This window comes from Nerophis lumbriciformis, linkage group LG33 (genome assembly GCF_033978685.3).
Source record: "Nerophis lumbriciformis linkage group LG33, RoL_Nlum_v2.1, whole genome shotgun sequence".
In the NCBI taxonomy this organism is placed as follows: Eukaryota; Metazoa; Chordata; class Actinopteri; order Syngnathiformes; family Syngnathidae; genus Nerophis; species Nerophis lumbriciformis.
The window spans coordinates 23,151,731-23,179,697 of NC_084580.2; the positions used below are offsets into that span (position 1 = coordinate 23,151,731).

Sequence of the window (27,967 nt, forward strand, 5' to 3'; positions counted from 1 at the left end):
AAGTGGGGGCGATCATGAGCTAGCAGATGCATGTTGCTATCATGTTTTATCAGTGCGGAAGACAGCATTTGTGTTTACTTTTTTTGTCAGATCCAAGTTGTATTGCTCTGCTGAATAAATGAATCACTATGGCTGCCAATATGGAGGATTATTTATATATTTAAGATCAAATAATTTCCTTAACTACTAGCAAAATGACACCACAAAAGAGTGAACTAGCAGCAGGACCCAGTAAATATTTTCTTAATTTACTAATTAATGTAATTAACTATAAAGAGTAACATGACAGTGATATTGTCAGGGGTGTCACCACCTCCAAAGTTATGGTACTCCCGTATACTAAATTAATGTCCGATCATTACCTTATAAAATTTGAAGTTCTGACTCATTGTCAAAAAGCTAATAATAATAATAATAACTGCTATAGCAGCCGCAACATTAATGCTGCCACAACGATGACTCTTGCTGACCTACTGCCTTCGGTAATGGCACCATTCCCAAATTATGTCGGCTCTAATGATAACCTCACTAACAACTTTGGCAATGCCCTGCGCGAAACCATTGATAGTATAGCACCGCTAAAACAAAAAAGGGCCCCTAAAAGGCATACCCCATGGTTTACAGAAGAAACTAGAGCTCATAAATTATCATGTAGAAAGCTGGAACGCAAATGGCGCCCAACTAAACTTGAGGTTTTCCATCAAGCATGGAGTGATAGTTTAATAACTTATAAAGGCATGCTTACCTTAGCTAAAGCTAAATATTACTCAAATCTCACCCGCCTCAACAAAAACGACACTAAATTTTTGTTTAGTACAGTAGCATCTCTAACCCAACAAGGGACTCTTCCCAATAAATCCACCCACTCGGCAGATGACTTTATGAATTTCTTTAATAAGAAAATTGAACTCATTAGAAAGGAGATTAAAGACAACGCATCCCAGCTACAACTGGGTTCTATTAAGACAGATACGACTGTATATACGACAGATACTGCAATACAAAATAGTCTCTGTCTTTTTGATGAAATAACATTAGAGGAACTATTACAGCGTGTAAGTGGGATAAAACAAACAACATGTTTACTTGACCCACTTCCTGGGAAACTTATCAAGGAGCTTTTTGTATTATTAGGTCCATCAGTGCTAAATATTATAAACTTATCACTTTCCTCTGGCACTGTTCCCCTAGCATTCAAAAAAGCGGTTATTCATCCTCTACTCAAAAGACCTAACCTCGATCCTGACCTCATGGTAAACTACCGAGGTGTCAAACCTCCGTTTATTTCGAAAATCCTCAAAAAAATTGTCGCACAGCAGCTAAATGAACACTTAGTGTCTAACAATCTCTGTGAACCTTTTCAATCCGGTTTCAGGGCAAATCACTCTACGGAGACAGCCCTCGCAAAAATGACTAATGATCTACTGCTAACGATGGATTCTGATGCGTCATCTTTGTTGCTGCTTCTTGATCTTAGCGCTGCTTTCGATACCGTCGATCATAATATTTTATTAGAGCGTATCAAAACACGTATTGGTATGTCAGACTTAGCTTTGTCGTGGTTTAACTCTTATCTTACTGACAGGATGCAATGCGTCTCCCATAATAATGTGACCTCGGACTATGTTAAGGAAACGTGCGGAGTTCCTCAGGGTTCGGTTCTTGGCCCTGCACTCTGTAGCATCTACATGCTGCCACTAGGCGACATCATACGCAAATACGGTGGTAGCTTTCATTGTTATGCTGATGACAGCCAACTCTACATGCCCCTAAAGCTGACCAACACGCCGAATTGTAGTCAGCTGGAGGCGTGTCTTAATGAAATTAAACAATGGATGTCCGCTAACTTCTTGCAACTCAACGCCAAGAAAACGGAAATGCTGATTATCGGTCCTGCTAAACACCGACATTTATTTAATAATACCACCTTAACATTTGACAACCAAACAATTACGCAAGGCGATTAGGTAAATAATCTGGGTATTATCTTCGACCCAACTCTCTCCTTTGAGTCACACATTAAGAGTGTTACTAAAACGGCCTTCTTTCATCTCCGTAGTATCGCTAAAATGCATTCTATTTTATCCACTAGCGACGCTGAGATCATTATTCATGCGTTCGTTACGTCTCGTCTCGACTACTGTAACGTATTATTTTCGGGTCTCCCTATGTCTAGCATTAAAAGATTACAGTTGGTACAAAATGCGGCTGCTAGACTTTTGACAAGAACAAGAAAGTTTGATCATATTACGCCTATACTGTATATACCTTTATATACATATACTGGCTCACCTGCACTGGCTTCCTGTGCACTTAAGATGTGACTTTAAGGTTTTACTACTTACGTATAAAATACTACACGGTCTAGCGCCGTCCTATCTTGCCGATTGTATTGTACCATATGTCCCGGCAAGAAATCTGCGTTCAAAGAACTCCGGCTTATTAGTGATTCCCAGAGCCCAAAAAAAGTCTGCGGGCTATAGAGCGTTTTCTATTGGGGCTCCAGTACTATGGAATGCCCTCCCGGTAACAGTTAGAGATGCTACCTCAGTAGAAGCATTTAAGTCCCATCTTAAAACTCATTTGTATACTCTAGCCTTTAAATAGACCCCCCTTTTAGACCAGTTGATCTGCCGTTTCTTTTCTTTTCTCCTCTGCTCCCCTCTTCCTTGTGGAGGAGGGGGGGGGGGGGGGGGGGGCACAGGTCCGATGGCCATGGATGAAGTGCTGGCTGTCCAGAGTCGGGACCCGGGGTGGACCGCTCGCCTGTGCATCGGCTGGGAACATCTCTGCGCTGCTGACCCGTCTCCGCTTGGGATGGTGTCCTGCTGGCCCCACTGTGGACTGGACTCTTACTATTATGTTGGATCCACTATGGACTGGACTCTCACAATATTATGTCAGACCCACTCGACATCCATTGCATTCGGTCTCCCCTAGAGGGGGAGGGGGGGGGGGGGGGGGGGGGGGGTTACCCACATATGCGGTCCTCTCCAAGGTTTCTCATAGTCATTCACATCGACGTCCCACTGGGGTGAATTTTTCCTTGCCCTTATGTGGGCTTTGTACCGAGGATGTCGTTGTGGCTTGTGCAGCCCTTTGAGACACTTGTGATTTAGGGCTATATAAATAAACATTGATTGATTGATTGACAAATGGACCCAGTTCAGGGACATAGTAACAGCGACTGCACAAGCTGTGTTTGGCAAGAAGCAGAGAATTCACAAAGACTGGTTTGATGAGTATGACATAGCTGTACAGGCGCGACTTATTGCGACCTGTGGATCCGAACATGACAGGTTCAAAGACTGTCAAGCCAAAATCTGAAGAGAGTTTTGCTCTATGCAAGACATTTGGTTGGAGTCAAAAGCTGAGGGAATCCAGCTCTTCAGCCGTCTCAAATCCATCTTCGGTCCAGCCAAAGGGGGCACTGCACACCCTCTCTCTGTTGATGCATCCACCAAATTAAAGAGCAAATCTTGTATCAGTGGGCGTTGGGAATAACTCTTTAGTCAGTTCAACAGACCACATTCTGTTGACCAAGAGGCATTACAACAGATACCACAAAAGCCAACTCAGGTGTGCTTGTACCTCCCTCCTACTGGGGGGAAGTGAGAACTGCTATGGACCAGACACACTGTGGTAAAGCACCAGTTCAGAATGGTACAAGTGTACAAGCCTTCAAGGCATTTCACGCTATCCTGCTAACCAGTTGGGACAAAGGAGATACGTAGCCTGACCTTGTCATATTATGTTTTAAAAAAGGATAGAAAGTTGGACTGTAGTAACTAGAGGTATATCGCTTCACTCTATTACTGGAAAGAGCCGAGCTTGTGTCCTGCTAAAACAGACTAACGGATGTCATTTCTGAGAATCGCCTCCCAGAAGCACAATGTGGTTTCTGTCCGTGCAGAATCACTGTTAACCTGTTATTTGTGAAACCCCAACTCTCAGAAAAGTGTATTGAGCAACAGATGGAGCTGTAGGTATTTGTGGACCTAACCAAGGCTTTTGACAGTGAATCGTGAAGCACTCTGGTCTCTGTTGGCAAAATTGGGCAGCCCAGAAAAGTTCACAATGTTGATAAGGCTCTCTCACGATCATTTGATTGGTCAGGTCCTCTCAAACGGCGACTATACTGGCAGCTTTGGGATCAGTAATGGTGTCAACCTTCAACCTCTTCTTCACACAAGTCATCCTCCATGCTATCAAAGACCTTGACATTGGCTTCTACATTAAATACCGCCAAGACGGATCCGTTTCACTGCAAAGACAAAGACACAAGAAAAAGTCATCGTCAAGGCTCTTTCGCTGATGACAATGCGCTTCATGACTCACAAGGAGGACCATCTCCAAGTCATTAACGACCGTTGTGAGACATGACATCAGACCAGTTATGTCCTTGTGGTTCATGCAGCCCTTCAAGGCACCTGTGGTTAAAGTCTTTATCAATAAACTTCAATTAGTCGCACAAACTGAGTACAATAGGGGCCTAGATCTCCTGCAAAATAACACATTTCAAGTCCTCAGTGTCAACCAATCTGGGTCACCGCACCAATTGAAATAATAGACTTTTATTTTTGTTAAAACATCTCAAAGAATCAGATCATTAGTCATAAAAAACAGACATTTTATTCTACAAGGTCACATGCAAAGGATACAGTGCTGGTTTCAAATTGATTGTACAAACAAAAATGCCTATCTTACAAAAGGTGTGCATAATTATATTGTATAGTGTACAAGTACTAGGACCGCTGGCACCACCGTGGTGGAGACTTGTTTTGGAGACAGCAAGCCTGTGAAGGGGCACACTGAACCATAACATCAGCATCACTTCTTAAATATTAGCAGAAATACACATTGATGTTAGTACACAACTAAATACATTAGCAAGAATGAATAATAAATATAAACTGTTGTGTGGATGTTGTTTTCCAGGTTGTGTAACTAAGAAACATATTTACATGTTAGTGATTGAAGTAATTGAAAAGTAACTAAAAGTGGTTTTGGGGCTTGATTAATTGTCATTTAGTTGGAATCATAACAAAAAAAAAGTATAGTCAGATGCTAATGAAACTTTCAGGACATGTCAGAAATGGGATAAGGAACAAGTGATTAGATTTTGGTGTTGATCCTGATCATCATTTGGATTCAGCTTTCTTTTGAAGGATGCTTTACTACTGGGAGATTTGGCCTGGTGGAGGTCTGCGGAGCGCTTTTCTATTTTACTGCTGCTGCTCTCACCAGCACAGTTGTGTTTGTTAAGTTGGTACTCATGAGAGAATCTTTCATCACACACACTGCAACTCAACACTTTTTTCCCAGTGTGTGTTCTCATGTGTCTTTTCAAATTTCGACTTCGTGCAAAACTCGAATCACACACTGAACAGGAAAAAGTGATTTCTCCAGTGTGTGTTCTCGTGTGATCATTCAAACTATCCTTCCTTGTAAAAGATAAGCCACAGATTGAACAAGAAAAAGGTTTTTCTCCTGTGTGTGTTCTCATGTGTCTTTTCAAATTTTCACCTTGGACAAAAATTGAATTACACACAGAACACTTAAAACGGTTTTCCCCGGTGTGTCTTTTCAGGTGTCGTTTCAAATCTTGACTTCGTTTATACCTTGAATCACACACAGAACATGAAAAAGGTTTTTCCCCTTTGTGTGTTCTTGTGTGATCTTTCATGGTTTGCTTCCTTGTAAAAGATAAGCCACAGATTGAACAACAAAAAGGTTTTTCTCGAGTGTGTGTTCTTGTGTGCTCTATCATATTTTCCTTCCTTGTAAAAGATAAGCCACAGATTGAACATGAAAAAGGGTTCTCTTTCGTGTGTATTCTCATGTGTCTTTTCAGATAACAATGTTTTTTAAAGGTTTTGTCACAGTGAGAACATTTGAAGTGAGTGTTGTCAGTGTGACATGTCTTATCATCTTTAGAGTCTTCATCATCAGTGTCAGGAGAGTGTGACGTTGTGTCCTCACTATCTGATAGTGGAGCTAAGAGCTTGTCTGCTTGTGATCCTCCACAGTGGTCTCCATCAGCTTCTGTTGTCATGTGTTGTGTTGAGCTGCTGCTTGGAGGCTCCGCCTCTCTCTTCTCCTCACTTTCACCTTTGACCTCATCATCTTCACTCTTCACAGGGACACCAGTCACTGGGAACTCTACCAGTCCTTCAATATGCTCTCCCTCCTGACTGATGTTGTATTCCTCCTCTTCCTTTTTAATGTGGGGGTTCAGTGAGTCTTCCTCTTCCTTTTTACAGGGCAGGGTCTGTGTCAAAGAGGAAAAAGAGACGCCAGAGGGTCTGTGGCGCCTGGTCTTCCTCTTTGATGGATCCTCCTTCACCATCCTGAAGCTACACTCCTGTTTTTCAGGCAGAAGTTGTTCTTCGCAGACGTCTGCAGGACACAAAATGACAAACATGCTTGAGAAATGTCCAGATTTGCTCAGTCACATGAGGCATTCAGTATGTTTACATGTACTTTAAAATCAAGTTATTATATGAATTGTCCTGAAAACAAACACACTGCTCTTTACAACATTATTCACAGGAAAAGAAGACCACTTTTTATGAGGGATGGGCAATATGGCCTAAAATCTATATTGCCATTAATTCCCTTCTGCCTGAGTGCAGCTGGGATAGGCTCCAGCGCCCCCTGTGATTTTATTGTCAGTTACTGATGCATAAACTTGGAGAAAAGATTAGGTTGTTTACCGTGTAAATCTGTATTTCGTATGGTTGTCTCTGCTATGGCGCCATCTTGTGGTCGAGTTCGCTCACTGCGAGTGTTGTGGGTTGAAAGTGTATTTCCTTTTGTTTCGTGCCCTGAACTTGAAGTATGGTTTCTTCATTTATCTTGCCAAGCAATGTTTGTAAGTGTAACTGGGGATTTCCACTCGTTCGGTTTTTTGTTTTCAAGTCAATGTGTCAGTTTCCACCACCTGGCTTCTACACAACAAGGTTGTTCAATTGAGCTAAAATCTGCTCGTAAACATGCATAAACACCAAATAAATGATCCAGTTTACTTTCAAAGTTAAACTATTCTGTTTAAGGCAGATGGTATTCTATACTTTGAAAAGTCCTAAAGTAAAGTTAAAGTACCAATGATTGTCACACACACATTAGGTGTGGTGAATTTTGTCCTCTGCATTTGACCCATCCCCTTGTTCACCCCCTGGGAGGTGAGGGGAGCAGTGGGCAACAGCGGTGGCAGCACCCGGGAATATTTTTTGGTGATTTAACCCCCAATTCCAACCCTTGATGCTGAGTGCCAAGCAGGGAGGTAATGGGTCCCATTTTTATAGTCTTTGGTATGACTCGGCCGGGGTTTGAACTCACAACCTACTGATCTCAGGGCGGACACTCTAACCACTAGGCCACTGAGTAGGTAAAGCTATAAATAGTTTGTCTGCGTTAGCACTTATAATAACAATATCACTAATACTTGGTTGGTATTCAAGCCACGAAATGCAAATGGAGTATTGTTGGCGCTTTTTGGATGGTTATAGAGGACCTCCCATTGGCTCCATTGCAAGTGGACTTTTATTTACATTTATGAGTTAGAATGTGATTTCAAAAGATATACATATCCATCGTTATGTCTTTTATAATTATTGTGAACGACAGAAAAAATTCCCCAAAAAGTGCAGTTCACCTCTAAATTCAAATGATTAGATTTAAGACTTTAAGTCTATGAGCATGAAGTGATGAAGCCTACTTGGATGAGAGGACAAACGTCTTCTAAGACAAAGTGAACAGTCCAGTTGTGATGGATTGAATGCCCTGAGAATAAAATGATATGTGCTTACTTGGACTGTGATGAAGCTGTGAGGACTCAGGTGGTTTGTCTTCATGCTCTTCAGTCTTCACAGAGACAACAGTCAGTGGAAACTTGCTGACATCATCCTCCTCCTGCCCTAGAAGACACTCTCCCTCCTGAGTGATCCACACTTCCTCATCTTCCTCTTTAATGTGGGGAGGCTGTGGATCCTCTTCTTCCTCTTTAATGTGGGGAGGCTGTGGATCCTCCTCTTCCTCTTTAATGTGAGGGGGGTGTGGATTCTCCTCTTCCTTTTTAATGTGAGGGGGATGTGTATCCTCCTCTTCCTCTTTAATGTGAGGGGGCTGCTGGACGTCTGTTGGGTAAATAAGTAAATAAGATAAAGAGATAATACAAATAGTTTTGGACTGACACTGTTAACACAATGACATTATTTGTGTTATTTCCTGTGTTGTGTTAAAAGTGTGAAGAAAAACAACCAATAAATACGCAGGAAATACCTCCTCTTGTCCCAGTCACTACAATTAATTCAAAAGTGAGTACAAAAACAGACTTGGAAATTTGATGGGAGGTAAGTTTTTTATAAGTACGAGGCAGCATTGATTGAGGGATTCTTAACTGTACACTCACTGATGTAAAGTGTGTAAATATTTTATTGTGTATACGGCCTACTACACTTAAACTTTATCTCTAAACTTAACCATAATCTTTTAAATACATAGTCATTAGCATAACTTCAATATCATGGAAAAAAAAAAAATCTAATTACAAAATCACTTAAAACATTCATAGTATGTTATTGTCATCATGCAAAATACTTTTTTGTGGTCATTTTGTTGGCTGGGCCAAAAATAACTTTTACCAAAAACATGTTTTACTATGTGGTGTTTTATGGAGTATCTCCATCAACAATTCCTCTTTAGGAATTGGAGACCATCTACGACACGCTGAAGAAAAGTCAGTCACCTTTATGTTATTTTAATAAATCAAGTATTGACTACTTTGGTTACTGAAAATAAATGTTTACTTTCACTTATTGTTGCATGTAGGTCAGAATCAGGAAGTAAAATTATAACTAATTAGATTTGATTTCAGTATAAAATGTATTTAGTGACTGTGTGAGTTTTGTGTAAACATGTTGATACAGGTTTACATCTTCTTGGGGACTGGAACACAGACATGTCCTGAAATGATGCACCCATTTTTAAAACCTTCACTAAGCTGTGCCACCAACATTGCCTCACTTAGCTCATTCAGCAAACTACCAGGGTGAGTGAGTCCTTTTAAACCATCATAGACCTCGTTGTTACTTCTGACCTGTCGAAGATCACCACAAGTGGAACTACTGTATGCGGCTTAAGTGATCATTCCATCATTTTCTGTACCCGTAAAGAACATAGAACCGAGGCTGATGGCCACAAAACAAGCAAAGCTACAATCCTCAAGACCTAGACTAGCAAGGCCTTCAATGACAAACTGGCAAATTATGAGTCGCCCTGGTACTTGCAATTACACAGGTCTTTGGGTCAATTCCTAACCTCAGAAAAGTAGATAATTTCACAGTCAAAGTGGGTGACAATATTATAACAAACAAAAATGATATCACCTATCTTGGCTGCATCGTAGAGACTAATCTCTCCGGTGAAAAAATGACTACTAAGGTAATCAAAGAATCAACCGACGAATTCTGTTCTTACGAGTGTTGTCCCGATACCAATATTATGGTACCGGGACCTGTACCAAAATGTATTTCGATACTTTTCGATATTTTCTAAATAAAAGGGACCACAAAAAAGAGCATTATTGGCTTTATTCTAACAAAAAATCTTAGGGTACATTAAACATATGTTTCCTATAGCAAGTTTGTCCTTAAATAAAATAGTGAACATACTAGACAACTTGTCTTTTAGGAGTAAGTAAGCAAACAAAGGCTCCTAATTTAGTCTGCTGAAATATGCAGTAACATATTGTGTCATTTATATTCTATTATTTTGTTAGAAATATTACGGACAAATGGTAGGAAACGGACGACAAGTGGTAGGAAATGGATTATTAATCTACCTGTTCATTTACTGTTAATATCTGCTTATTTTCTCTTACAACATGTTCTATCTACACTTCTGTTAAAATGTAGTAATCACTTATTCTTCTGTTGTTTGGATACTTTACATTAGTTTTGGATGATACCACAAATTTGGGTATCAATCTGATACCAAGTCGTTACAGGATCATACATCGGTCATGTTCGAAGTCCTCATGTGTCCAGGGACATGTTTCCTGAGTTTACAAACATAATATATATATATTTTTAAATAAAAGAAGATGTTGTGATGGCAAAAAAATATTGATGTAATCATAGAAGTAGTACTTTTTAAAGGTGGTGTAGTACTGAATATGATTCATTAGTATCGTGGTACTATACTAATACCAGTATACCGTACAACCCTAGTTCTTACATAGTAGGATCACCGCGCTGGTGGGTAGAAATACACTTAAGACTCTTAACACAAGCACTCATTTAACCCCACTTTGAATACAGAGTTCATGTTTGGTACCGTGACGCCTTAAAAGCCCTGAAAAACTAACTCCAGACAGCCCAAAACAAAATGATTGGGCTTCTACTCAACCGTCCATCTCGGGCTCACCTTTCGGCCAACCATTTCCTTAAAGTAAATAAATAAATGATAAATGGGTTATACTTGTATAGCGCTTTTCTACCTTCAAGGTACTCAAAGCGCTTTGACAGTATTTCCACATTCACCCATTCACACACACATTCACACACTGTAGGGAGGCTCTTGGTAGCCGACAGAGTACATCTTCTTGCAGTTGGTCTGGTGTACAAGATACACCATACCACTAAAATACTCATGTACCTGTCTAGATACGTCAAAATATATTCACCATTATAACACCAGAGGTAGTTGTACAAATCACATTCAACCCAGATCTCACTCCAATAAAGGTTCTAATTTGTTTGCCTGCTATACCAACAAAATGTGGCAATAGTCATGAAGGAGTGTAAATCCCTTACTTCATTCAAAGTTGCTTTGAAAAGACATTACAGGTTGCGGCTACTCGTAACTTGGAATAGACAAATACTTTTGCTTTTAAAAAAAATAAATTTTCTTGCAGTATTTTGGTCTTTAAAATGCTACTTTCTGTGTGAGTTAAAATACATATTTCAAGTGAAACCATGTCAGGCTTTCTTGTAGCAGTGAATGTGTACCGTGATGAAAGTGTACCCTTTCCTATGCAAACTTCTCATAAGTCCTTCAATCAATCAATCACACATTGTTACAAACTGAGAGGAACATCAACCTCAAACTGTCTCGTTTTCATGAAGAATCTAAATGAAAGCATTGCATCATCCCCACAAGACAAAGCATCTTCCTATTGAAGAAAAGTGTTACTAATGAAATATAAAGTTAGTAAAGATGTGAGAGTAAGAAGTCAACAAACCTGTTCTGTGTAACACAACTTGATGTTTCTTGAAAACAGCGTCCAGTAGTTGATGTTGTCGCTCCTTCTCCTCTTTTGTTGGACAAAGTTCCTCCTCATACTTTGCTATCGTTCTTTCGCACATTTTCCCACAATCACAACACTTTACACTCACATTTGATCTCTACTTAGCGATGTGTTGATAACGTCCGCGTCTCTTTGTTAGCAGCTAACAAGCTAAGCTAACTAGCAAGCTCAGCTAACTAGCACAAGACTTGATAAAGTGCGCTCAGACTAATGTATCCGGATACAAACAATGACTAACAATGTTTCATCTACTACACGACATATATGCGTACATGTATGCACTAAATACAAATAGAGAAACAATAATGGCCAGTGGCCACGTTTCGGCCTTCTCTGTCAAACGCCATTTTGCTTTTGACTCCTTCGTCTTCTTTGGATTTCCAGCAGACTAGTGTGATGTTATGAGCTAGAGAACATACGAACTACACTACCCAGCATGCAACAGTAGTAACGAGCATGCGCGGTAACCGAAAATGCTGTATATTTATTATATAAAAAAATGGTGCTGACATTGCACTTCATAAAAGCACTATTAACCAGTTATTTTAAACATTTAACTCATTCCTTTACAGAATAAACACATTTGAAAAAACAAGTGCAACTGTAATTATTTGCACAAAAGTGTTAAAGGGGAACATTATCACAATTTCAGAAGGGTTAAAACCATTAAAAATCAGTTCCCAGTGGCTTATTTTATTTTTCGAAGTTTTTTTCAAAATTTTACCCATCACGCAATATCCCTAAAAAAAAGCTTCAAAGTGCCTGATTTTAACCATCGTTATATACACCCGTCCATTTTCCTGTGACGTCACATAGTGATGCCAACACAAACAAACATGGCGCATAGAACAGCAAGTTATAGCGACATTAGCTCGGATTCAGACTCGGATTTCAGCGGTTTAAGCGATTCAACGGATTACGCATGTATTGAAACGGATGGTTGTAGTGTGGAGGCAGGTAGCGAAAACGAAATTGAAGAAGAAACTGAAGCTATTGAGCCATATCGGTTTGAACCGTATGCAAGCGAAACCGACGAAAACGACACGACAGCCAGCGACACGGGAGAAAGCGAGGACGAATTCGGCGATCGCCTTCTAACCAACGATTGGTATGTGTTTGTTTGGCATTAAAGGAAACTAACAACTATGAACTAGGTTTACAGCATATGAAATACATTTGGCAACAACATGCACCTTGAGAGTGCAGACAGCCCAATTTTCATCAATTAATATATTCTGTAGACATACCCTCACCCGCTCTCTTTTCCTGAAAGCTGATCTGTCCAGTTTTGGAGTTGATGTCAGCTGGCCAGGGAAGCTAGGGTCGATATTCTTCTATGCCATCTCTGTCATAGCATAGCTTTCGTCGGTAAAGTGTGCGGAACAAACGTCCAATTTCTTGCCACTTTGGCATCTTTGGGCCACTGGTGCAACTTGAATCCGTCCCTGTTCGTGTTGTTACACCCTCCGACAACACACCGACGAGGCATGATGTCTCCAAGGTACGGAAAACAGTCGAAAAAACGGAAAATAACAGAGCTGATTTGACTCGGTGTTTGAGAAAATGGCGGATTGCTTCCCGATGTGACGTCACGTTGTGACGTCATCGCTCCGAGAGCGAATAATAGAAAGGCGTTTAATTCGCCAAAATTCACCCATTTAGAGTTCGGAAATCGGTTAAAAAAAATATATGGTCTTTTTTCTGCAACATCAAGGTATATATTGACACTTACATAGGTTTGGTGATAATGTTCCCCTTTAATGCATTCTAAGTCGTAAACAAACGCAATTCTAACAATAGAGTCAATGCCTCTATTCTGCTCACTAAGCCCCCTAAATAAGAATTAGTTGTTCAATATAAGGTCCTGAGTAGTCCTGTTACAGGATCTTTCTGTGTGGAGTTTGCATGTTCTCCCCGTGACTGCGTGGGTTCCCTCCGGGTACTCCGGCTTCCTCCCACCTCCAAAGACATGCACCTGGGGATAAGTTGATTGGCAACACTAAATGGTCCCTAGTGTGTGAATGTGAGTGTGAATGTTTTCTGTCTATTTGTGTTGGCCCTGCGATGAGGTGGCGACTTGTCCAGGGTGTACCCCGCCTTCCGGCCGATTGTAGCTGAGATAGGCTCCAGCGCCCCCCGCGACCCCGAAGGGAATAAGCGGTAGAAAATGGATGGATGGATGTCTCTAAAGATGAATGTGAAAATCACTGTAATTATTGTCCACCAGCAGGGGGAGCTCATCACTAGTACTACTGCGTGGAGGCTGGCATGTGGTACATTATTTCCTGTGTGTGTATGACTTATTCAGAGGGAGAACAGCACACTTTCACGTATGGCGTCTACCATTAAGGATTGCAGGAATGACTTTTAGGATGTTTTTATATGAATAAGGTGGATTGGACGTTGGCCTGGGAAGGCATTCCCCTGAAGGTCTTCTTCATGTGTCGGCTGGAAGTACCCTGACTGCTGTGAGGGGAAACTGATGAGATTGTGAGATCATATGTGTCAAGACTTGGTCCTTGGGTTTTGTTTTTCCGTAAGGCAACGGAAAGTTGGCTCGGGCGAGACGGGAATGTGAGTACATGATTTATTAAATATTATCAAAAAACAAACAAACGAAAAGCGCGCACAGTGACGGAGAACAAACTATGAAACCAAAAAGACTATAGCACAAAGGCAATGAACTAAGAACATGAAACAAAACACTTACTGTGGCATGGGACTGTGAACATGGCTTGAGAGGATAAAGAGTGTGCAGAGCATAAATGCGATGTCGCCAGGCTGACCAACAGAAAAAGAAAAGCTTAAATAACACAGACCTGATTAACGAAAACAGGTGCGTGACTCAAAACGTGAAACGGGTGCATGACGTGACAGGTGCAAACTAATGGGTTGCTATGGAAACAAAACAAGGGAGTGAACAACCAGAAACTAAAGAGTCCAATAACTAAACAAAACAAAACATGATTACACAGACATGACAATATGTTGGTGCAGGACAATGTCTCATGTGACTGAGCAAAGCTGGACTTTTCTACAGAATGTTTGTTTTCTCATGTCCCGCAGATGTCGAAGAAGAACATCTTCCTCATGAGCGGGAAGAGGAGCCACAGCCCCACCACATTAAAGAGATGCCACAGACCCATAGTACTAAACTGACCCTTCACATTAAAGGGCAAGCGGAGGACCCACTGATGTTACAGATCAAAAATGAAGAGGAGGACCCACTGACCCCTCACAATAAAATGGAAGAGGAGGACCCACTTTACCTACTTTAAAGAGGAAAAGAAGGACCAAGAGCCACCGCACATTAAAGAGGAAGAGGAGGAACACCGCATCAGTCAGCCTAAATGGTTGGAGGAGTTCCCAGTGACTGGTGTCCCTGTGAAGAGTGAAGATGATGAGGTCAAAGGTGAAAGTGAGGAGAAGAGAGAGGCGGAGCCTCCAAGCAGCAGCTCAACACAACAGAAGCTGATGGAGACCACTGTGGAGGATCACAAGCAGACAAGCTCTTAGCTCCACTATCAGATAGTGAGGACACAACGTCACACTCTCCTGAAGACTCTAAAGATGATAAGACATGTCACACTGACAACACTCACTTCAAATGTTCTCACTGTGACAAAACCTTTAAAGACCATTGGCATCTGAAAACACACACGAGATCACACACCGGAGAAAAACCTTTCATCTGTTCACTCTGTAGTAAAGGTTTTGCGCAAAGTCACAATTTGAAAGTACACATGAGAACACACACTGGTGAAAAACCTTTTTCTTGGTCAATCTGTGGTAAATGTTTTGCACAAAGTTCATGTTTGGTAAAACACAGAAGAACACACACCAGAGAAAAACGTTTTATCTGTTCAATATGTGGTAAAGGTTTTGTAGAAAGTCGCTATTTGAAAATACACATGAGAACACACACTGGTGAGAAACCTTTCACATGTTCAATCTGCAACAGAAGCTTTAGTGAACGATCAAACCTTGTAGCACTGGTGCTTTAAATGGGACAATGAAAAAGAAGGATTACCTCCAAATTCTTCAGGACAAGCTAAAATCATCAGCCCGGAGGTTGGGTCTTGGGCGCAGTTGGATGTTCCAACAGGACAATGACCCCAAACACACCTCAAACGTGGTAAAGGATTGGCTAAATCAGGCTAGAATGAAGGTTTTAGAATGGCCTTCCCAAAGTCCTGACTTAAACGTGTGGACAATGCTGAAGAAACTAGTCCATGTCAGAAAACCAACACATTTAGCTGATCTGCACCAATTTTGTCAAGAGGAGTGGTCAAACATTCCACCAGAAGCTTGTGGATGGCTACCAAAAGCGCCTTATTGCAGGTAAACTTACCAAGGGACATGTTAGCAAATATTAACATTGCTGTATGTATACTTTCAAGGGTGATGGGTCAAATGCAGAGAATAATTTCGCCACACCAAGTGTGTGTGACAATCATTGGTACTTTACTTTAACTTTAAGTGTATGTAAACTTTTGTCCACGACTGTGTATGTATATATATATATAAAGCGAGAGAGAGAGAGAGAGAGAGAGAGAGAGAGAGAGAGAGAGAGAGACAGAGAGAGAGAGAGAGAGAGAGAGAGAGAGAGAGAGAGAGAGAGAGAGAGAGAGAGAGAGAGAGCTGGAGATGGTTCCAACATGTCAGAGATATACTTTGGCACAAGACCATGAAAGGACTTGTACACAAGGACTTGTACACAAGAAAAAAAAAAAGAAAAAAAAAGAGAGCTGTGTAGCTACAGGAAGCCAGGACTGATATGGACTAATATGCTCATATTTCCTGGTTCAAGTCAGGACTTGAGCAGCAGCATTCTGGGTGTACTGCAGTTGATTTACAGCTGGTTTAGAGAGCCCAGTAAGAAGACCATTACAGTACGGTAGTCTAAACTGCTGGAGACAAAGACTTAGTCTTTCTAAGTCTGATTCAGACATTATTCCTCTGATTTTGCCAATGTTTTTCAGCTGGTAAAAGCTGCTGATGTTATTGTTAAAGTTCAAGTCTGAGTCCATTATTACCTCCAGATTTATCAGCTGATTATTAGGTTTCAGTGAGAGTCTAACAATAGTTTCTCTTTGCTAAATCTAAATTGATTTAGTTTAAGTCAAGCACATTACACAACATTTTAGTCAGCTAAAATTATAGTACATTTAGTCCACTCAAATAAAAAGTATAAAAGATAAGGTCTCTTTAAAGTTTATCTAGACCAGGGGTCGGCAACCCACGGCTCTAGAGCCGCATCTTTAGCGCCTCCCTAGTGGCTTTCTGGAGCTTTTTAAAAAATGTATGAAAAATAGAAAAAGATGAGGGGAAAAATGTATATTTTTTGTTTTAATATGGTTTCTGTAGGAGGACAAACATGACACAAACCTCCATAATTGTTATAAAGCACACTGTGTATATTAAACATGCTTCACTGATTCGAGTATTTGGCGAGCGCCGTTTTGTCCAACTAATTTTGGCGGTCCTTGAACTCACCATAGTTTGTTTACATGTCAATCAATCAATCAATCAATGTTTATTTATATAGCCCTAAATCACAAGTGTCTCAAAGGGCTGCACAAGCCACAACGACATCCTCGGTACAAAGCCCACATAAGGGCAAGGAAAAACTCACCCCAGTGGGACGTCGATGTGAATGACTATGGGAAACCTTGGAGAGGACCGCATATGTGGGTAACCCACCCCCCTCTAGGGGAGACCGAAAGCAATGGATGTCGAGTGGGTCTGACATAATATTGTGAGAGTCCAGTCCATAGTGGATCCAACATAATAGTAAGAGTCCAGTCCATAGTGGGGCCAGCAGGACACCATCCCGAGCGGAGACGGGTCAGCAGCGCAGAGATGTTCCCAGCCGATGCACAGGCGAGCGGTCCACCCCGGGTCCTGACTCTGGACAGCCAGCACTTCATCCATGGCCACCGGACCTGTGCCCCCCCGCCCCCTCCACAAGGAAGAGGGGAGCAGAGGAGAAAAGAAAAGAAACGGCAGATCAACTGGTCTAAAAGGGGGGTCTATTTAAAGGCTAGAGTATACAAATGAGTTTTAAGATGGGACTTAAATGCTTCTACTATGTATAACCTTCTCCAACTTTCTAGGACGTGTTTTATGCCACTTCTTTTTCTGTCTCATTTTGTTTACCAATCTTTTAACATTGTGCATGAATCCACAAAGGTGAGTTTTGTTGATGTTATTGACTTGTGTGGAGTGCTAATCAGGCATATTTGGTCACTGCATGACTGCAAGCTAATCGATGCTAACATGCTATTTAGGCTAGCTATATGTACATATTGCATCATTATGCCTCATTTGTAGCTATATTTGAGCTCATTTAGTTTCCTTTAAGTCATCTTAATTCAATTTATATCTCATGACACACTATCTGTATGTAATATGGCTTTTAATTTTTTGCGGCTCCAGACAGATTTGTTTTTGTATTCTTGGTCCAATATGGCTCTTTCAACATTTTGGGTTGCCGACCCCTGATCTAGACTATTGTACCTGCAAAGCATCCGTTAAACAAAAGTAGCATGATCTTAAGCCTTTGCTAGGTTCGAAAAGTGAAAGATTTGGCCATTTCTGTGACATGAATGAGATTTTCTCTCGCATAATTCTTCGTCTCCTGCTCTGTTCTCCTCTATTTTTTCGACTCTTTCTGATGATAACTTTGCAGCCTCTGTGTGTCTGAATACTGAAGAGTTGGTTTCTGGGTTCAACCCTATTTGTTTACAAACACTGGACACGATCGCTCCTTTCAAGTGCCGCCGCTCCAAAGCCACGCCTCAGCCCTGGTTGAATGACGTTACTCGTGCTGCCAGGCGCGAATGTAGGAGAGCAGAGAGAAAATGGAAAAAAGACAGGCTGCATGTGTCCTTTGCCATTTTTAAAGAAAGCCTGTTTTCCTTTCAGATGACTGTAAAAGCAGAAATGAATATATATCTATCTCAGATTATATCTTCTAACTGTAACAACCCCAGAGCTCTGTTCAAAACCATTAACATTGTCATTGATGCTCCCAAATCTGTTGGTTTTGATGCTTCTTTTGAATTCTGTGAAAATTGTCTCAGTTTATCTCACCCTTCCTATGAACCTTCTATTCCTCTGCATTTCTCTTCTGTTTTCTAAAAAACACAGTTAGTCCTATGAAGCCCTCTGGTTCTCCTGCAGATGCCCTCCCACCTCGCCTGTTTAAGGAGGTACTTGCTACTATTGGATCAAGTGTCCTTAACATTATCAATAGTAGCCTCCCTTCTGGAATAGTACCAGTAGAGTTTAAACATGCAGTGGTACGACCTCTACTTAAAAAACCAAGCCTCAACCCCTCTCTCCTCTCTAACCTCAGACCTATCTCTAATCTTCCATACATTTCCAAAATATTAGAGAAGGTTGTCTACAGTCAGTTGTTGCCCTTCTTAGAGGATAATGGTATCACTGAGCTGTTCCAGTCCGGTTTTAAAGCCCTCCAGAGCACAGAGTCAGCACTTCTAAAAGTTTCTAATGATATCCTCCTGTCAACAGATTCTGGTAAATATGTTGTTCTGGTGCTTTTAGATCTGTCTGCTGCGTTCCACACCCTCGACCACGCCACCTTAATCACTCGTCTTGAGAACTGTGTGGGCATTAAGGGCGCCGCTCTCAACTGGTTCCGGTCGTACCTAACTGACAGGAGTTTTTGTGTAAAAGTAGACAGTTTTATGTCTTCCACAGCTCCTCTACCACATGGGGTCCCCCAAGGGCTCAATCTTTGGCCCAATTTTTTTTGCACTTTACCTTCTCCCCCTCGGCTCTGTTTTCAGGAAGTTCGGTATTGCATTTCATTTTTATGCCGACGATTGCCAGATCTACTTTCCCATGGCACAAAATAACACGGTTCAACGTCTTATTGACTGCCTGCACGACATCAAAGTCTGGCTTTTAGTTAACTTCCTGAGCCTAAATGAAAACAAAACAGAAGTTATGTTGTTCGATCCAAGTTGCTCTTCCTCCCCCAACGTGGACCTCTGCACTCTGTCCCCGTATCTCAGTGACTGTGTCACAAACCTGGGGGTAAAGTTCGACTCAGATTTTAAGTTCGAAAAACAAATCAGCAGCGTCGTACAAAAAAGCTTTTATCAACTACACCAAATAGCGAAAGTGAAACCGTTTCTGTCAGGACATGATCTTGAGAAATTAATCCACGCCTTTATCTCGACTCGTCTTGACAACTGCAACGCCCTGTACGTAGGCATTAGCCAGGCCTCCCTCGCCCGCCTGCAGCTCGTGCAGAACTCTGCTGCTCGTCTGCTAACACAGACCAGCAGACGTGAGTACAATACCCCTATACTAGCGTCCCTTCACTGGCTCCCTGAGCGTTACAGAATCAATTTTAAACTCCTACTATTTGTTTTTAAATGTGTAAACAACCTCGCTCCAACATATCTCTCCGACCTCCTTCAGCCTTACTGCCCCACCCAATCCCTAAGATCAGCCGATCAGCTGCTATTGACGGTCCCTGACACAAGGCTGAAGCTTAGAGGTGACAGAGCTTTCGCCGCTGCTGCTCCCAAGCTCTGGAACGACTTACTTTTGAGTGTTAGACAGGCTTCCTCTCTTCCTGTTTTTAAATCGCTCTTAAAAACATACTTTTATTCCATGGCTTTTAACACTGAGTGATCGCTATCCTGCTATGGCATCCCACAATGCACCTGCTGTGAACCTGTTTTTATGTTTTATTTATTTTTTATCGTGCTCTGTTTGTGTTGTGTTGTGCTTGCTCGTTTCTCTTGTTATCTTTTAACCTGCCCATTGTACAGCACTTTGGCTACCCCTGTGGTAATTTTTTAAATGTGCTTTATAAATACAGTTGATTTGATTTGTTGATGATGATGTGCTAAAAACCTCTTCCTTGTTTATAAGCTACAAACAACATCAACTGTTCTTTGTTCATGCACATCATGTATATCAATAAAGTGTTTGGATGTATTCATATAATCAATGTATTCTTGGTTGCCAAAAAGTGATTCAAAGTAATATGTTGATACTGACACATCTCATATGTGCATAATTGACTAGAACATCCTGGGCAAACTTTTTAACCGGCAGGCCACATCAATCACACGTAGGCTTGACAACTCTCTGAAAAATAACTTTTTGTTGGCAGGATTGTCTTCATCTCTACTGGCATGGTGATTTTTCTGTTTCTTTATTTATGTGAAAAACATGTTTTACTATTGGACTGAAACCTGTATTTAATTAGATACATGCCTTGGAGTAATAAGAACACATGTTAATAAAAACATGATCAAATAATTCATGTTGGAGTGCAAAATAACACAATTAACAGGATTAAATCAGTAACTGTCTTTCAGTTTTTTCCCTTGAGATGTCGCCACAGCACAACAATCATGATGATTCAGCTCAATGTTTACCTTCCCATCCTGACCGGGAATCGTACCCACACCCAGCAGATGTGTATACCATTCCACTACTAGCATCAACAGAAGAACAGGTAAATTATGTTATTTGATTCTCTTACATTTGCTGTGATTTCCATTAAATATTGTATTTTAATAAAGAGTTCTGTCGTTCATTCATTTTGTTGACATTTGACAAAATATTTGTTATTTTGACTTTTTGGACATGGTAAAGGCTTAAGATCATTTAATACTTGTTTTGCATGACTGCAAGCTGAAAGTGTTATCATGTGTGTAATGACAAACCACCTCCAACACAGAATTGTATTTGACAAGTTTTTACTGAATAAAACAGTCAGAATGTACATGAAACATAGTACACATAAAACACTGAATATCAAGAGTATATGAACGGCCTACCTTGTTTACTTCCCAAATGACATCCTCGCCATGTTTGGCAATCAAGCAAAAATATGACTATGCAAAAAGGAACGGAAACAACAGCAAATATTTTCAAAAAATATAAATATATTGCAACGCTTCACCCCCCGCGACCCCAAAAGGGACAAGCAGTAAAAAATGGACGGATGTCATAAAAATGTTGTGTCACTGTCCCCCTCCGTCACACTAACTGGTAGGGTTGGCTACCAAATTCAGTACTGGGGACGGCGTGGCGCAGTGGAAGAGTGGCCGTGCGCGACCCGAGGGTCCCTGGTTCAATCCCCACCTAGTACCAACCTCGTCATGTCCGTTGTGTCCTGAGCAAGACACTTCACCCTTGCTCCTGATGGGTGCTGGTAGCGCCTTGCATGGCAGCTCCCTCCATCAGTGTGTGAATGTGTGTGTGAATGGGTAAATGTGGAAGTAGTGTCAAAGCGCTTTGAGTACCTTGAAGGTAGAAAAGCGCTATATAAGTACAACCCATTTATCATTTATTTATTTACTTCTGCAGGTAATGACCAAATTCCCTCAGTACTATCAATTCACGTATAATCAAACGGTGCCATAGTTGGATACCTTTGTTGCATGTGACGTCATGTCCGGTTTCAGACTGGTCATGTCTGGTTTCAGACTAAACACGTAAACAATCACTCAAGCAGCACTCAGGCCGGACTCAGCCAAACTCCCTCTAAGTCATGTTGCCATTTTCAATACCAACAAAATGTGCTTCATAACAAAACGCTCAAACGTAAAGTAATGCTTCACTCTTTCAAAATGCGCTAGCTTAATGCTAATTTACATAGGATTTGCCATAAATAGGCTACTATTAGCATGAGCGATTTTACATGGTGATTTCAACACTTATGAATTTGGTCAAGGAAACTACAACTAAGATTATAGTTAGAATTTTACAGTTTTGTGTAATGAGGACAATACTCACAGTATTGGCACTTTGTAGGGCGCAACCTAACAAATTTGTTTTCCTGGAAAAAAGCTACTTTTTAGTTTGACAACATAGCATAAATAGTTATACAGTGCTGCCATCTAATGGTCTTGGAAGTGCAACTGCATTGCAAATGAGACTAATGTCATCAGAAAACAAGATATAACAACTGGACAGCATTTTTAAATGTTACATCAAAATTGATTACCAAACCGTTAACATTAACATACAAAAGTGCTTAAAAATGGTACTATTGTTCCAAAATAGCAGTAGAAATAAAGATGACATGTGACACAAGGTGAATGTCATTGATAAGCAGCTGTCTATTGGTTTGAAAAGGAAAGAAGAAATCCTTGTCAATGTGATGACACATGAGCCCCAAATGATGACATCACAACTACATGGACACAAAGATCAACATCAACATGATTGACTGGCAAAACATTGTTGAAAAATGCAGATTTTCTCAGCCATAAAGAGCCAAAGAAGACATGATGGATGAGATGAGGAGCAATTAGTGCATAAATGTCCAAGTGTGATGAGGTCCCTCAGCGATGGAGACATCTCTCTGTGTTCCAGTGCACAAAGCATCCTGGAGGAAGAAGATGACTCAGCAAAGCAGGTGAATCCAAGTGCAGATGTTAGCATGTGGCAGAGTGAACATCATCTTCACACAAAGTCAGAAGAACATTTGGAGGTGCATGAAAAAGAAAAGTCCTCACTGTGTGCCGACTGCTGTGTCTCACTCAGCCTTCAGCCTTCACGTCTCTCTGAGAGCTCGTTACCAGCGTCACCAGCTGTGGAAGCACAAAACGCACCGTGAGCTGCTTACGCTGCTCATGCTAAGCCAACACCTCACTCTGGTGAAGGAGGTCCATCCAGAAGGTGCATCTTCACTCATATCACATCTTTTCAGCTGTCATTTCAATCAGAAGCATCAAAAAGCAGAATTCTGCTCTTCTACTTCCTGACTAGTCTAAGACTAAGTCTCCAAACTGGTTAAGCTTGGCTTCAAGGCTCATGTGCAAGCAGCCCTCCAGTGTCCCATTAGTGCCATGCCTCGGTTTCCTTTCACTTTGCCCATTTCATCTTCTTCTTTATTCTTGAGTCTGTTCTGTGTGAGATGCTAAATAGATGTGTGAATGCTCCAAACATTCACACATATGGTTTTCTACACCAAAATTAATCTATTTATTATTAAAGGCCTACTTAAACTGACGGAGGCAGATAATTACATATATCCATATTTGTGTGTTACTTCTTTATTTTCATAGTCATATTACAAAACAGCTAGTGTTCTTTATTTGTTATCTTTTGGTTGTCTGCAAGTACTGTGTGCCAACTTTGAGGAATGTGAAGGGGGAGATCTTCTCTGCTTCTCGTCTAAAACCGACTTTAGATAATAAACAAAAGTGACCTGGAGTGAGCTGAGAGAGAGGGGGAGTAGTAATAAATTATTTCTCTTATATTTCCCTTTGCCCAGCTGTGGAGTAAGAGGGACAAGGAGGGTGGGGGCAAGAGAGACGTTAAAGAAGATACATTTTCCGTATGTTGGGATTAGACCATTTTTAGCTGTGCGAGTGAGCACTTCTGTACAGGATTTGGTCTCACGTTTATTTCCAAGGACTTTGGAAATAAAATTACAAAATACCTATTCTGTCTCTGGTGGTTCTTCTACTCCGCTTTATGTGTCATCAAAAGAGCTTGGGAGTGACCATCAACTTGAATTCCCTGGGAGGAACCACTGGTCAAAACGCAACAATTTGGGGGCTCGTCCGGGATGACACACTGAGAATTGGACACCTCTTGCACTCTTCTGGACAGACTCACTTGGCCAAACATAAATCAAGGTAAGCAGAGCCTTTTTCTAAAATCTGTTTTAGGAGTCTGTTTTGAAGTATGTAAGTCAAACACTGTTTGTACCCCAGACACAGAGTGGCGATTTTGGTAGATTGATTGCATTTTTGCCTTGTCCGCCATTGCATATGGTGGCCAACTTGTGTCATTGCGTCTTGGATCTTTCACCTGTGACTAGAATAGTTGTAGGTTCAAGTCCTTTCATATGTTATATTCTTGGGTTCAAGTCCTTTTGAATAATACGATAAAGATTTAGGTTCAAATCCTTTAAAGATTACCGTGACGGGCTGCTTCACTGACGAGTAAGCAAATAGTCGGGTGTGGCTCGCCCGGGGGGTTTGGTCTCCCCTAAAAGAGTTCTAGGTTCAAATCCTTTCGTATGATAAATTCTTGGGTTCAAGTCCTTTTGAATGATACGATAAATTGCACGGGTGAAGATTGAGACAAAATAGACTAAATGGCCACGGAATATGATGGCGGTTGGGGAAAAAATGTGATGAATGTACTGTTGTCGACAATGAAATTAGCAGGTAGAGTTTAAAAAGAAAAAAAAAAAGAAAAAATGAAGAGAACGTTTCTTGAAAGGGTTAAGAGGGAGTTTACAACACTCGTAAAGTCATGAACTCAAACGTTTGGTAAATTAAGAAAAGTAACTGGAAGTTTTATGGTAAAGTGAAACGCAGAGAAAGAGCTTTCGTGCAGCTTTTTTCGTGTGTGTGTGTGTGTGTGTGTGTGTGTGTGTGTGTGTGTGTGTGTGTGTGTGTGTGTGTGTGTGTGTGTGTGCCGCGAGCATACGCGTGCTTGTGTGTGTGTGTGCGCTCGCTTGTGTGTGCGTGTGCATGTGTTGCTATTGGTGACGATGGAGTCCGCGGGGAGAGACAAAAAGGAACAAAGTAAAGTAGTTAAGGAGATGACTCGAGCACAGGACGAGGAACCTAACGGTTTAAAAGAAGGCTTACAGAACTTACGTGCTCGAGAATTTAAGAGTTTGACGGAAGAGAAAAGAAAGTTAGAGAAGAATATGATAAAATGCACTGGCTGGTCTTTAGTCTGTCGCAAATGCACCAGACTATTCAAACGACCCGCCCAGACTTTGACTAAGCCACCGCCCCCTACTCCAGTGACAAGCGAGGGAGGTACTCACACGCCCCCTCTAAGATTGAACCTACCTCCAAAACTTAAAATGTCTCCATCGGCTCAAATTCTTGACCCCTCTCTTTGCACGACTCACCATTTTCCTCCGGCAGATGGCAACCTCGCGCGTGCATACCAGACATGTTTGACACTTAACACTGACAATAGGGGCCTGCTTCAATATAAGACCTACTCAGTGGCCTAGTGGTTAGAGTGTCCGCCCTGAGATCGGTAGGTTGTGAGTTCAAACCCCGGCCGAGTCATACCAAAGACTATAAAAATGGGACCCATTACGTCCCTGCTTGGCACTCAGCATCAAGGGTTGGAATTGGGGGTTAAATCACCAAAAATGATTCCCGGGCGCAGCACCGCTGCTGCCCACTGCTCCCCTCACCTCCCAGGGGGTGATCAAGGGGATGGGTCAAATGCAGAGGACAAATTTCACCACACCTAGTGTGTGTGTGACAATCATTGGGACTTTAACTTTAACTTTTGCCGTCGCAGACATAAATGATAAATGATAAATGGGTTGTACTTGTATAGCGCTTTTCTACCTTCAAGGTACTCAAAGCGCTTTGACACTACTTCCACATTTACCCATTCACACACACATTCACACACTGATGGAGGGAGCTGCCATGCAAGGCGCTAACCAGCACCCATCAGGAGCAAGGGTGAAGTGTCTTGCTCAGGACACAACGGACATGACGAGGTTGGTACTAGGTGGGGATTGAACCAGGGACCCTCGGGTCGCGCACGGCCATTCTCTCACTGCGCCACGCCGTCCCTATGCAAGCCATTGTTGACCTTGCTTTCCCACCTCTCCCTCAGGGAGGGAACCTTTGGCTAAACACTTTGGACAAAGCTAACCCTTATATACACGGTGTCAAAAACAACACATGACAGGGACATCTTATTCATCACATGCAAAATTGGACAGAGCAGGATGATAACATCAAGGTTGGTGGTAGAGTAACAAGGAAACCACTACTTAAATTACAGATCGCCGAAGATGAAAAGTTAAAAGAACCAAAAGGTCAAAGATCAGCTAAAGTATATTCAGCAGTGGGTGACCTTGCTTTTGAGTCCCAGCAGGTGGAGGAAAGAATCCTCAACAGACGTGCGACCAGAGGGTTGGACTCGGGTGGTGGACACGGTGCTTTAAGGCCAAGACAGGGTGAAAACTGTTTCATCTGTGACCAGCCGGGTCACTGGCAACGTGAATGTCCTGACTCCTCTGAACGAGACAGGCTCCCAATTGCAGCCAAAACATCATACAGGCATGGCAAAGGACGTCCAAAGCAGAAGCCCCAGCAGGAAATACAAACAGGCCCCCTGCTGGATATAAGTGTCAACGGACAATGTTATCAGTTTGTGATTGACACTGGTGCCACCCACTCCTTTCTGAATGCATAGGTACCAAAGAAACTGTGTGCTTCCTTTTTGAAGGTCGAAGGCTTTGCTGAGGTCACAAGAATGTTACCTTTCACCAAACCACTTCCGGTTCAGATTGCTGGACACACACTGAAGCACCCCTTCGTGGTTGATCATCACACACCTTGCCTAATTGGTAATGACCTGCTTTACAAACTTTACCCTGACATTCAATATCACACAGAAGGAACCTTCCTGGTGTTACCTGACGGCTCAACCACCAAGCTGCGACACCACTACCAAAGCTCCTCCATGAGCTCATACCACAGCCTGAAACACCAGAAATGGCTGACATCTCCAACTGCTCTATCAGTGAAAACCCTGGCTGACTGAGATGCTTCCGTGTGTACCGCCACCCGACTCGATGATCACCAGTTAGACACTCATGCCAGGAGGCCTTTGACTCCTTTATATATATGTTGGAACTCAAGGTGTGGCTGCTCATGTTGACCTATCTTTGCAACAACTAGCATGGTATAAGATGGACACAATTGCTGTTCCACATTGTTCCCTTGCTCTCTGCCCGGCCTACCAAGCCAAGGACTTGGGTCCAATGACAAAACAGGGCGTAACTGCCACACATTGCACTGTTTATTGTTATGCTTTCCAAGAAAGAGAAGATGTTTTACTTACCAGCTGGATCGTATTTGGCTGAAATGAAAGAGAAAGCAGGTGAAATTCACATCTCATAAATGACAGCAGAGAGGAAACATTTGTGTCCCTCACCTTGTCTGCTTCGGCGACGCTTGATGATGAAGATGATGATGATGATCAAGAGGACCACCACAGCGAGGACCGCCAGCGTGGCAGTGAGGCTCACGTTGCCTGTTGGTATGGTATGATTGATTTGTTTGACAGCTGCTTCATAAGTCCCATGAAGGAACATCAGGTGGTTACATTGACACTATTCAACATGTGTCTTTCTCACCTTCATGGCTTGCGTTGCTCAGGATGCTTCTTCTCTCCAGCTTGGTGACCAGGTCCTCCTCGACGCCAGACAGATGGAACACACATTCGTACTTGCCCTCCACCTCGGCCGTCACCTCCACTTTCAGCTCCACCGACATCTGGAAGGTTCCGTCGGGGTTGGGGAGCAGCTCTCCGTGCTCCACGTCCTCGAAGATCTGCTCGCCGTCTTTCCTCCAAAACAAGTCGGCTCGGTCGGGGTAGAAACCTGTCGCCATGCAGCTGACCGGAGAGGATGGCGTCTTCTGGAGGAGGAACACCTCCGGAAGCTCTGCCCAGGAAGTGACGTGTGGATGGAGGATGACGTGGAGAGAAGATGGAGGTAAAGATGGAGTGAATAAAGGTAAAGTTGGAAAGAAAAAGGAGACATTTACGATGGAAAAAATGTAGGTAAAGAGAGAGAGAGAAAAGGCGAGAATGAAGGTAACGATGGAGTAAATGAAGGTGAAGACGGAGAGAAAAGATGAAAAT

General features: G+C 41.9%; 3 protein-coding genes across 5 annotated transcripts in view; all 3 read right to left on the reverse strand.

Moving 5' to 3' along the window:
- Positions 1-11,629, reverse strand: part of LOC133575684 (uncharacterized) — a 30,808-nt gene extending 19,179 nt beyond the window's left edge. The window contains exons 1-3 of one of the 2 annotated variants that reach the window (XM_061928419.2): positions 11,246-11,629; positions 7,812-8,138; positions 4,619-6,399 (exon numbers count right to left, since the gene is read on the reverse strand). In XM_061928419.2, coding sequence (XP_061784403.2) covers positions 5,090-6,399; positions 7,812-8,138; positions 11,246-11,369 — 1,761 coding nt within the window. In that variant the 5' untranslated portion in view covers positions 11,370-11,629 and the 3' untranslated portion in view covers positions 4,619-5,089. Of the gene's footprint in view, positions 1-4,618; positions 6,400-7,811; positions 8,139-11,245 lie in introns of those variants that run through there. The other variant, XM_061928422.2, reaches the window with a different exon arrangement.
- LOC133575751 (uncharacterized) overlaps positions 1-27,967 on the reverse strand; it is a 381,675-nt gene that overhangs the window by 188,830 nt on the left and 164,878 nt on the right. The gene's annotated exons all lie outside the window — the stretch shown is intronic.
- The window catches only part of LOC133575704 (major histocompatibility complex class I-related gene protein-like), a 101,357-nt gene continuing 95,058 nt past the window's right edge, over positions 21,669-27,967 (reverse strand). Inside the window, exons 6-10 of one of the 2 annotated variants that reach the window (XM_061928482.2) lie at positions 27,459-27,767; positions 27,257-27,355; positions 27,164-27,181; positions 22,828-22,902; positions 21,669-22,697 (exon numbers count right to left, since the gene is read on the reverse strand). In XM_061928482.2, the coding sequence (XP_061784466.1) occupies positions 22,859-22,902; positions 27,164-27,181; positions 27,257-27,355; positions 27,459-27,767 (470 nt within the window). In that variant the 3' untranslated portion in view covers positions 21,669-22,697; positions 22,828-22,858. Of the gene's footprint in view, positions 22,903-27,163; positions 27,182-27,256; positions 27,356-27,458; positions 27,768-27,967 lie in introns of both variants that reach the window. The other variant, XM_061928481.2, reaches the window with a different exon arrangement.